At 39.8% G+C, this 12,510-nt stretch overlaps 1 protein-coding gene across 2 annotated transcripts in view; it reads left to right on the top strand.

Moving 5' to 3' along the window:
• MEGF8 (multiple EGF like domains 8) overlaps positions 1–12,510 on the top strand; it is a 119,493-nt gene that overhangs the window by 33,027 nt on the left and 73,956 nt on the right. For both annotated transcript variants that reach the window (XM_053690879.1, XM_053690877.1), the window contains exons 20-21: positions 2,752–2,865; positions 5,255–5,503. In XM_053690879.1, coding sequence (XP_053546854.1) covers positions 2,752–2,865; positions 5,255–5,503 — 363 coding nt within the window. The remainder of the gene's footprint in view (positions 1–2,751; positions 2,866–5,254; positions 5,504–12,510) is intronic.

The following is a 12,510-nucleotide window of genomic DNA, read 5'->3' as shown; positions in this document are numbered from 1 at the left end:
AGATACTGATATAAAAATCTAGTATAAAACCGTTTAAAAACTTACTTAGAAACTTCCAGTTTAGCTCTATTTAAAAGGTTACTGGAACACCCACTGCAAGTGGGAAATAGCAGTCACTCCCCCCCTTACTTTCCATATGAAAAGACCCTTTACACAAACAGGAGCAAGCTGGAGTAGGTATACATCAGTATTCTCTCCTAAAACTTTGGGGCTTGGTTAGGAGTCTGAAAATCAAAACAATGTTATTTAAAAATAAGCAAACTATCCATTAAAAAAAAAACAAAAAAAAACTTTATGGGCTATATAAATGGATCATCTACAAAATATTTATGCAAATAAAAATCTAGTGTATAATGTCCCTTTTAATGTCTCTCACTGTAACTTCAGTTTTTTTATAGCAGAAATAGTTGTGCTTTTCCTTTCCTCCTCCCTTTATTAGCAAACTTTAAATTGTTTCAGCCCAGGGGCATATACGGTACTTTAAAAGGGCTTTTGAATGTGTTTATCTCCTTTGCTATGACTAGTTAGGGACAGATATAAACACACTCCTGTATTGATCAAGTAAACACTGTGTAATATGTAGCAAAATCACAGTTCTGAATTCTGCAGGACAGATTTATTTAGGGTCAATGGAAAAACGCAAAGCAAATAATGAAAATAAAGTGGCTTTTTTTTACTACTTATAATTAAATATATTTGAACACTTCATAAACTTTGACTTTAACATCCCTTTAATCTTTAACTTTCAGCTTTCATAGCATTTTATCTTCTGATGTTATCAATATAACAACAATGTGTTAACAATTATTTTCAAACACTGCTTAATTTTTACAGGGGAAGGAATTAAAAGGACGGGCAAGTCGAAATTATACTTTCATGATTTAGAGTATACACTTTTAAAAAACTTTCCAATTTACTTGTATTATCAAATTCGCTTTGTTCTTTTGATATAATTTGTTGAAGAGCATTTCTAGGTAGGCTCAGGAGTAGGAATACACTGCTGGGAGTTAGCTGGCGGCTGCACATATAAAATTTTTATCATTGTCTCACCAGATGTGTTCAGCTAGCTCCCAATTGTGCATTGCTATTCCTGAACATACTCTCCAGCAAAGGATTCCAAGAGAACAAAGCAAATTAGATAACAGAAGTAAATTGGAAAGGTATTTAAAATTGGATGTTCTATCTGAATTATGAAATTTTATTTTGATTTAATGTCCCTTTAAGTTTAGTCAGAGGGCGGAACTACCATTGGCGCAGAAGGTGCGGTGGCATCAGGGTCCAAGTGCCGAGGGGGCCCATAGCAGCCAGTTTATACATATGCGTGTGCAAAATATATCAATCATAATGCAGAGGAGCCTTTTATTAGTGCAAGTTGTACGTCAATCTATTTATCCACAAAATCATTATACAGAACAGCATTATTATTATTACTGTTGCTTCTGAGTTACCTTTGGGGTGGGGGCCCAAAAAAACATTTTGCACTAGGGCCCTCTGTTGAGTTGTTTGATATGTAGGGAGAATTGGCGCTAATATCTAACCCCCAGCCAAGTACAAAAGGGCCCCTCTCTATTAGAACCCAATTAGGTAACAGCAATGAATGGGAGTAGTACTGGCTCTGAAAGCTAGGGTAGGTGATATCAAATGAATAAAGGGAGACTATTCTCTGAAATATGTGGAAAGGAATTTTTAATAATAATCAATTAAAATATTTGTTTTAATGTAAAAATGAACAATAAATATACAATATGTTAATATAATTGAAAGTGCTATATTCAGGGATGAAGTAACTATATACTTATAAGTTATAAAACAGAATCACCTAAACTCTAGAGATGAGCTCGTACAAAGCAGATTACAAAAGAGAGGTGTGCGTTTTATAATATAGATCCCTATTAGGTACCTAGGCAAGCTAAAAGATTTATAATAATTGTAATAGCCACTAGCTATATATTCTAATACTCTAATGTGAGCAGAGTACCTTACTGTATAAGCAATTTATGCAGTAACTAATTATCATAAAAATACAAATAAATAATACTACCTTTTGTAACCTTATGGAAAAGATTGTACTTTTTTACAAAAGCTCAATAAAAATGTTTTTAAAAAAAATAAATAAAAATACAAATAATAATACAAGTACATAAATCTGAACGTCCAGTGGAATAAAAACTAATAAACTTGATATAAAAAGTTATATCAATATAAGCTAAGCATAAAAACACAAGTGAGTAGCACTATAATGATTCGTTAGAAGGAGAAGTGTTCTACTCGATATTTAAATGTCTTTAGTCCGATCAGCTGATTACTGATATAGAGTAAATAAGGAATATAGTGACAATTTAACTCTCATATGTAGTTGATCGTGCTCACGAGAGTATTGGATCAATCTATTTACACATATGAGAGCGGTACCTTAGACAGTTTCGGCCGATTAGTAGACTCTCCCAATGAGGTAAAGTATCCGTTTGTAGCAATCGGGTGTTCTTTCCCCAATAGTAAAAGTGGTGTCGCTGATACTGAATCAGTATAGTCTTTGCCACTTCCCGCAGTCTCTGTATTATAGCTCTGTTGAGTTGGTCCCACTACTGGCTCTATCCCTTAAAACCCAAGCACTATACACAGTTTGCGTTTATATTTATACAGATTGTCTCATTCACCCTCTCTTTCCCCTAGTTTTTCAAATCTCTTATTCTTATATTGTTTCCTTCCCTCCTTTTGTCTAATAGTTTCCCCTCAATATTTTTTTCTTAGTGTACACTCCGTCCCACAGTGCATGGATTGCTCCAGGTTTAACACATGCCGTGAGTGCCTCCAGAACTTTGAATGTGGCTGGTGTGGAAACACTGATAATCCTACACTGGGAAGGTGAGGTGAATTTATAGATTTGTGTTTACGAATATACTTGACCGTGCATTGAAAAGGCAAGAGCTGCTTTATACAGTTGAATAATAAAGGAAGCCTTATAGGGCAGTGGATACAAATTCATTGATTAATAAATGTGGTTAAAAACAAAAACTCTTAATTAATGATACCCCAAAGATTATAAATAAAAAGTCAAATACCATCACAACCTGTAAAATAAATAGTATTTGAGTTATCACATTATCTAAAACAACTTCACTTTGTTCATGATATTAGACGTATGGGTAATAACATAATGGTTAAAACCTGTGTATAATTTTCGAATGGGAGCTACATTGAAAAGTTGTATATGTTTAATATTTCACTATAACCTTATATGGGTTGAAAAGGCTATAGTGCGTCACATATAGATAAAATATCTATCTGTAAAATCTGTAGTAACAGTATTTGCAGATATTGGGCGCCATGTACTAACCGGTGGGCGGACAGCTTCTCAACTCGCGAAGCTGTCCGCCCGCCTTCACTACACACGGGCATCTCATCTGTTGATCTGCTTGCCCGTATGTATCATTACACACTCATCAGAGTGTGTAATGCCCGCCCCTTCATTCGCACGACCAATCACGCGACTGAAGGGGCTGTCAATCACCGAGAGCGAGTGAGCTCTCTGTGATTTTCCCTCGCCACCTCAGAGGTGGCGTAGGGTGTAAGAAGCAGCAGTCTAATGACCGCTGCTTCTTACATTGCGGGAAGCAGTCTCGCATATGCAAACCTGCCCCGCAAAGGCTCCGGAGCAGCTTTCGCTGCTTCGTACATGGAGCCCATTGCATCCAAATTTAGAGGTGCACACAAAATGTGAATACTTTTTCATGTAGAGAATTACACCAACTAACTGAAAGATATTGTATTGTTATTAATATTGCTGCACTTTGTATCGCATAGAGGGTTCACTTGCACTATCAATGCAGACATCATCTGAAATTAGAATGAAAGACGAATGATGTGAAATCATTAGTTTCATTTGCTTGCTAGAACAGTAAACATCTTATAACAAGACTTCTGTTGCATTGCTATAGAATAATATATCAGCTAAGTGTAAACATTTTTTAAAACAAATTAACATTGTGTTTGCAGCAATTGTTTTTAATGGTCAAACTACAACCACCACCAGTTGTCTGATTTGGAGGAGGCAATTCTAGCTTGAGTCTGTAGAAATCACAGGCTTGCTGAGGTTATTAGTTTAGTATAAAGTGTATTGTTTTGCAGTTGAGCAGACAGCAGCATGCATTTCAAGCTCGGAAAATTAGAAAATCCATAATTTTAAGATCTAAATTACATGAGAAGGGGCAATATAATTATGAGTCTATACTAGCTACATTTTATATTAAAATCTCAAGGTTTTTACTGTCCAATATAAAGGGACTTCATAAATACATTTAATGCATTTAAAGTATTGCAGTACTATTATTCAATCGTTCTCATCTAAATACATACACTGAAGCTTAGATACTAGATTGAAGCATCTTGAATGCATTAGAGAATATACGTTATGGCTAGCAACATATTTGTAATATGGCTGGTGAATATACACAACATGGATGTTCAGTATTTAGTTAAATTCACTTTCTAGATTCATAGCTTCACACAACCCCCCTCCTCCTTTTAGAATGTGTCTCAGTACAAAACTGTGTTTAGCTCTGAGCACATCTTCACTGATTTTAATGTTAGATGTCACAACAATAATTTTTTGTTCAACACACCCACTTTATTTTACAGAATCACTTTAGTATGTAAAAGAGTATTCTAGAACTAAGAGCAAAAGGTGTGTGTATATGACAAGCAGGTTATAAGCCTTTCCCATCTCTATGGATCTGGTATTTACTTTAATCTGTTATTTGCCATTCAAGGAAAAAAATATAATAGTATTTACTTATATCTGTGTCTGGGAAGTTCCTGTAACACATGTATATATGTACACATGCACACAGGTATATGCAGTAGCATAGACTCTGCTGCCCTAGGCCCAGAGACTTCTGTAACTCAAATGATTTGCCTTATATTAATTTCTCTGCACTGATCAGTTATTTATCTATTCCTGCTATGTGCAGAGAGCTATGACTAACACCTTTCTGTTGGACAAAGAGTAGCTGTGATCATTTTCCTGCCGGACTAAAAAAAAACAATGTTTGCCCCCTCCATGACTGAGAGAACAGTAGTTTATCCCAGACTGACTGATGGACAATGCGATAATTGATCATTTCCAGACAGAAATGGTGCCACAGCCGTTAAATGAGGAGCAGAAAATGTGTTGGGCTTCACTTACAGACATACATACTCAAACACACACTGACCAAGAGTTGCTTTTGCATACAGTGTTATCTTCCTCTCTCAGGTGTTTCTCTGGAGATTTTTCTGGCCTACGTGGATATTCTAGCTGTTCTGAGGCTCTCTCACAGGCAAGACTCGCTGCTGTAACAGAACCAGCTCAGTGGTCCTACGCCTCGTGTCCAGATGTAGATGAGTGCCGGCTTGGGATGGCCACCTGTCATCCACACGCCACATGCAGGAACACGCTAGACTCCTACGAATGTCATTGTGAGCGTGGGTATACAGGGGATGGAGTAACGCACTGCAACCAAACGTGAGTAAAGAATACTTACAGGATATTGTACTTTAGAAAAAAAAATATTTTGTGAATATAAAAGAGCAACATTTAACCATGATGAGAATATTTGTTTTGCCTAACAAATGTTAGTAATATATTATTAGTTGTGTCTATCCTACTAATACTCACGGGCTGATTAGGACTAATCCAACAGCTTTATTAGTGCTAGACAAGACTATGTTGGTATATTTAGGACAGGAACACAGGGAAAAGGTGTATGATAGTCCACTAATAACAGTAGGATAACAGTAGGATAACTGTTTATCAGCCAGTTTACAACCAGGAAGGCTCAGTGCAGTCAAAAACAAAATATGACTATTTAAAAAAGGAATTATTAGTAGGCCAACTTTGCAATATACATCCATTACACGTAGCTAAAGCTCCTAAAAATGAGAAAAACTATTCTTTCCTATGGCATGGAGAGTCCACGACATCATTCCAGTTACTAGTGGGATATTCAACTCCTGGCCAGTAGGAGGAGGCAAAGAGCACCCCAGCAAAGCTGTTAAGTGTAACTTCCCTTACCCATAATCCCCAGTCATTCTCTTTGCCTTTGTCAATGGAGGATGTGTGAAGATGGTGTCTGAAAATATTTTATCCTTTTCTGGGTACTTTTCACTGCAAGCAAGGATTAGGGGCTATGCTGTGTCCACTTCAATCTCTTTAGTAAGAGTAATGGTGGCTATTAGCAGTTAGAAAGCGGCGAGGTTGTCTTTGCTTTATTTCTAACATTATTGCTACCCTTTCATAGAAATCCAGGGTTGGTTACTCTGCTCTTTCTTTTTCTTCAGGTCCCTGATAGTGTTGAGTGTCTATCACACCTAAGAAGCTGTTCCTGCCCTGCAGCTGGATCCACAGGTAAGTGCCTTTGCCTTCTAGGTACTGAAGGACAGCACTTTGGAGGTTAATTCCTTGTGTGGATCATTATCTGGGACATGTAATCTCCTTAAGGGGTTTTCAGTGGGGCAGTTTGGCAGGCACTGAAGTGTGTGGAACTTAAGGGGTTAATTTTTCCCCTTTCATAGGGAGACTGAAGGGTATTTTTTAAGGGATCAGAAGGAGGGTCTAGGACCTTTATTTGACTTCCAGTGTTATTTTGACTATAAGAAAGGGTTCCAATGCATACTGGTTAGTTTTGTACTTTATCTGAGAGACAGAAATGCGTGCCTTTTAGTGGCGCAGTTTCTTTTCTGAGGTCCGGTCACGTGACCTCCGCTCTTCCTTATTCTGAGCGGAGTGAAAGGCAGTGCGTGTGTATTAGCAAGGACACAAAGGACTCTGCTATATTTTCTCTGTTTTCTCTGAAGTGTTCCTGGTCTGACAGCATTCGTTTCTGACAGCGGATTTAACTGTATACGACTTCTCCCTGCATTCAAAAGTACAACTCCGGGCCTGTGTGGTAAGACTCCTTAGCTTGCTGAGGTATAGAGGTGTTAGGGATTTTTATTTATATAATCTGAGATAGATATATATTTTTCTGCATTATATGCTTTATTGGATTCTCCTGTTTTAAAGTGACATACTGGTTACTTTCTCTTAAAGTGACATACCGGTTATTTTTATTTACTCCATTATTATTGAGAACATTTCAACTATGGACACAGACCAAGACTCTGTTTCTCTGGATAAATGTTTATTATGTTTAGAGGCCCAAATTGTTTTGCTTATGCAATTTTGTTCCTCATGCTTAGCTAAGACTCTAAAATTCAAAGATAAATTACTCCCTTCTGAGCCAATTGTCTCTCAGGATAATGCTGTTCAGGATATGCCACAGCTTTCTCCTCAAACGTCCCAAGCCTTAATGGTTTCACATGCAGTGCCCTGTGGTTCCTCTCAACCTCCTGGGGGTGTATATTTTCCAGGAGATTTTGCTGCTCAGATAACCTCTGCAGTGTCTGCAGCTTTATCTGCTTTCCCTTCATCGGGTAAGCGTAAGAGGAAATCTAGACATATTTCTGCCAGTAAGGTTTCTGACCCCTCTTAATCTGCGCTGGTCAACCTTTCCAAGATGTCTGATGAGGAAGATACTTCAGTAGCGTCTGAAGGTGAAATCTCAGACTCTGATATTATGGGGGGAAAATCTTGTGAATCTGAAGAAGTTAATTTCAGATTTAAGCTGGAACATCTCCGGTTACTACTGAAGGAGGTTCTAGATACTTTGGATGACTCTGAACCTTCAGTTGCTGTCAACCCTAAAAAGTCTTCTAAACTTAACAGAGTTTATGATTCTCCCTCTTCTGAGGATGTTTTTCCTGTTCCAGACAAGATGTCTAAAATTATAGCTCAGGAATAGGATAAGCCAGGGGTTCCTTTTCCCCCTTCCTCTGTTTTTAAAAAGATGTTTCCTGTTGCTGACTCCATTCGTGACTCATGGCACACTGTTCCTCAGGTAGAAGGAGCTATTTCTACTCTAGCTAAAAGAACTACTATTCTTATAGAGGATAGTTGTTCCTTTAAGGATCACATGGATAAAAAGCTAGAGACTTACTTAAAGAAGATGTACATCCATCAAGGACTAAAGTGGCAACCTGCGGCAAGTATTGCTACGGTTGCAGGTGCAGCATCTTATAGGTGCGATGCCTTGTCTGATCTGATATCAGAGGAGACTACGAATGAGGAGATCCAGGATAGGATCAAGGCTTGTAACTTAGCCAATACCTTTATCTGCGATGCCAACATGCAGGTAATTAGATTGGGAGCCAAGATGACTAGGTTCACTGTCCTAGCTCGTAGAGCTCTGGTTAAAATCTTGGTCAGCTGATATATCTTTAAAGGCCAAGCTTTTGGCTTTACCTTATAAGAGTAAAACCCTATTTGGGCCTGGTCTGGCGGAAATCATTTCAGAGATTATGGGTAGAAAGGGATCTTTCCTACCTCAAGACAAAAAGAATAGACCTAAGGGTCGACAGACTTCTAATTTTCGTTCCTTTCACAACTTTAAAGGACAGAAATCTTCCTCCTTCTTCCAAACCAGACCAATCCAGGTCCTCTTGGAAATCCAGCTAGCATTGGAATAAGGGAAAGCAAAACAAGAAGCCTTCCGCTGACTCTAAATTAGCATGAAGGGTCCGCCCCCGATTCGATTTTGGATCAAGTAGGGGGCAGGCTTTCCTTTTTTCAACAGGCTTGGATAAGCGATGTCCCAGATCCGTCGGCTGTGAACATAGTATCCCAGGGTTACAAAATAGGATTCAAATCTTGCCCTCCAAGGGGCAGATTTCTCCTGTCAAGACTGTCCTCAAACCAGGTAAAGAGGGAAGTTTTCCTAAATTGCGTAGAGGACCTATCCTCCCTGGGATTTATTGTACCAGTCCCTTTTTTTGCCGTGGCACACTTTTTTACATTAAAAAATCCTGTGGCACACCACCATCCCAAAATTTAAAAAAAATCACACATTGTAGCCTAATACAGTATATATATATATATATATATATATATATATATATATATACACACATACACACACACACACATACTGTATGTATTGTGCTGTTATGCCATGCCTCCTACAAACTACCCCTGCACTGGGAGTAAAAAACAAGTAAAGTTTAAAAAATATGTCACACTGTTGTCAGTCTGCCGTGGCACACCTGAGGATCTCTCACGGCACACTAGTGTGCCACGGCACACTGGTTGAAAAACACTGCTCTAGAGGAACAAGGTCAAGGATTCTATTCAAATATATTTGTGGTTCCCAAAAAGGAAAGAACTTTCCGTCTCATCCTAAACCTAAAGTGTCTCAAAAAATTTCTCAGGGTTCCGTCCTTCAAAATGGAAACTATTCGTTCCATTCTTTCATTGGTTCAGGAAGGTCAGTTCATGGCGACTATAGACCTGAAGGACGCGTATTTACATGTTCCCATTCACAGGGATCATCACCAGTTTCTATGGTTTGCTTTTCTGGACAAGCATTTCCAGTTTTTTGCACTTCCGTTTGGTCCTGCCACGGCTCCCAGAATATTCATTAAAGTTCTGGGAGCTCTTTTGGCAGTGATCAGATCCCAGGGATTTGCTGTGGCGCCTTATCTAGATGACATCTTGGTTCAGGCGTCATCTTTTCAACTAGCAAAATCTCATACAGAGATGTTGTTGTCTTTTCTACGTTCCCACAGGTGGAAAGTGAATCTGGAAAAGAGTTTTCTAGTTCCAACTTCAAGAGTGTGTTTCCTAGGGACAATCATAAATTCCTTGTCCACGGACGTCAGAAAATCCAAACTTCTTTCTCTCCAGTCTGTTATTCGTCCATCAGGGGCTCAATGCGTGGAGGTGATTGGTCTAATGGTGGCGTCCATGGACATCATTCTTTTTGATTGGTTCCATCTGCGACGGCTGCAGCTTTGCATGCTCACTCAATGGAAAGAAGACCATTCGGATTTATCGGAGAGGATAAATCTGGACCCCCTAGCAAGAAACTCTCTCTCGTGGTGGATTTCACAGGAACATCTGTCTCGGGGCACTTGCTTCCTGAGACCTTCCTGGGGAATTGTGACAATGGATGCCAGCCTTTTAGGCTGGGGATCTGTTTGTGGTTCACTAAAAGCTCAGGGCCTGTGGTCTAGGGAAGAATCTTCTCTTCCCATAAACATCTTGGAGTTGAGAGCAATCTTCAGTGCCTTGACAGCTTGCCTCAATTATCTTTAGTCCAGTTTATCAGATTCCAGTCGGACAACATCACCTCAGTGGCTTACATCAACTACCAGGGAGTAACTCAGAGTTCCTTGGCCATGAAGGAGGTGACTCGCATTCTGCAGTGGGTGGAAGCTCACGATTGTCTCCTATTTGCCATCCACATTTCAGGAGTGGACAATTGGGAGTGGGCTCTCCATCCGGAAGTGTTCTCAAGGATTACCCTCAGGTGGGGGGATCCGGAGTTGGATCTGATGGCGTCTCATCAAAACGCAAAGCTTCCAAAGTACGGATCAAGGTCAAGAGATCCTCAGGCCGCTCTGATAGATGCTCTGGCGGTTCCTTGGGTTTTCGGTCTAGCATACCTGTTTTCTCCGTTTGCTCTCCATCCACAAATCATTGCTCGTATCAAGCAGGAGAGAGCATCTGTGATTCTAATAGCTCCTGCCTGGCCTCGCAGGATCTAGTTCGCAGATCTGGTGAAGATGTCATCTCTTCCACCTTGGAGGTTACCTCTGAGGAAGGACCTTCTAATTCAGGGTCCATTCCTCCATACAAATCTAGTTTTTCTAAAGCTGACTGCTTGGAGATTGAACGCCTAGTTCTGTCTAGACGTGGTTTTTCGGAAGTGTTCATTGATACTATGCTTCAGGCTCGTAAACCTGTTACTTGCAGGATTTACCATAAGGTATGGCGTAAATACCTTTTCTTTTACAAGATATGACGAGTCCACGGATTTCATCCTTACTTATGGGATTACGCCTCCTGGTCAGCAGGAGGAGGCAAAGAGCACCACAGCAGAGCTGTATATATAGCTCCTCCCTTCCCTCCCACTCCAGTCATTCACTTTGCCTGTGTTAGTCATTATTTGTCTTTTTTTCTGGGAAACGTAGGGGCCAGAAAGCTACGGCTACCTCTCTTTCCTTTTTGGCTGAAGAGTGTCATCCGTCTTGCTTATGTGACTGCTGGACAGCAGCCTCCTGAGAGAATTACGGCTCATTCCACTAGGGCTGTGGCTTCCTCATGGGCATTTAAGATTGATGCTTCTGTTGAACAGATTTGCAAGGTGTTGAACAGATTTGCAAGGCTGCAACTTGGTCGTCTCTTCACACTTTTTCCAAATTTTACAAATTTGCTACTTTTGTCTCATCCGAGGCTGTTTTTGGGAGAAAGGTTCTTCAAGCAGTGGTGCCTTCCGTTTAGGTTCCTGTCTTGTCCCTCCCTTTCATCCGTGTCCTATAGCTTTGGTATTGTATCCCATAAGTAAGGATGAAATCTGTAGACTCGTCATATCTTGTAAAAGAAAAGGAAATTTTATTCTTACCTGATAAATTTATTTCTTTTACGATATGACGAGTCCACAGCCGCCCTGTCGATTCTTCAGACAGGTTTTTTATATTGTTAAACTTCAGTCACCTCTGCACCTTTGGCTTTTCCTCTCTCTTCCTAACTTTGGTTGAATGACTGGAGTGGGAGGGAAGGGAGGAGCTATATATACAGCTCTGCTGTGGTGCTCTTTGCCTCCTCCTGCTGACCAGGAGGCGTAATCCCATAAGTAAGGATGAAATCCGTGGATTCGTCATATCGTAAAAGAAATACATTTATCAGGTAAGCATTAATTTCCTTTTTTGGTGCGAAGCCAAGGGTTTCTCCCGGAGTCGCGTGAGAATTCCCCAAATTTGATCTTTTCTTCAGGATGGCCTGGAGAAAGGTTTGTCAGTCAGTACTCTGAAGGGTCAGATTTCTGCACTGTTTATTCTTTTGCACAAACATCTGGCAGATTTACCAGATGTTCAAGCTTTTGTTCAGGCCCTGGTCAGAATCAGGCCTGTATTTAAACCTGTTGCTCCTCCTTGGAGTCTTAACCTAGTTCTTAAAGTTTTGCAGCAGGCTCAGTTTGAGCAAATGCATGTTGTTGATATAAAACTGTTATCTTGGAAGTTTTGTTTCTCCTTGCTATTTCTCCTGCTTGCAGAGTTTCTGAGCTTTCAGCTCTGCAGTGTGATTCCCCGTACCTTATTTTTCATGCAGATAAGGCGGTCCTTCATACTAAATTGGGGTTTCTCCCTAAGGTGATGTCGGATCGAAACATTAATCAGGAAATTGTTGTTCCTTCTTTTTGTCCTAATCCTTCTTCTCATAAGGAATGTCTTTTGCATAACTTGGATGTTGTGTGTGCTCTTAAATTTTACCTACAAGCTACTAAAGATTTTCGTCAATCTTCTGCCCTGTTTGTTGTTTTCTCTGGAAAACGTAAGGGTCAGAAGGCCACTCTGGTCAAGAAGTATCATTTGTTTTGCTTATGAGGCTGCTGGACAGCAGCCTCCTGAGAGTATTACGAATCTTCCTCTAGGGCT

This window comes from Bombina bombina, chromosome 8 (assembly GCF_027579735.1).
Source record: "Bombina bombina isolate aBomBom1 chromosome 8, aBomBom1.pri, whole genome shotgun sequence".
NCBI lineage: Eukaryota > Metazoa > Chordata > Amphibia > Anura > Bombinatoridae > Bombina > Bombina bombina.
Note: the sequence above shows the minus strand (reverse complement) of the source record. Positions and strands in the feature narration are given on the sequence as shown.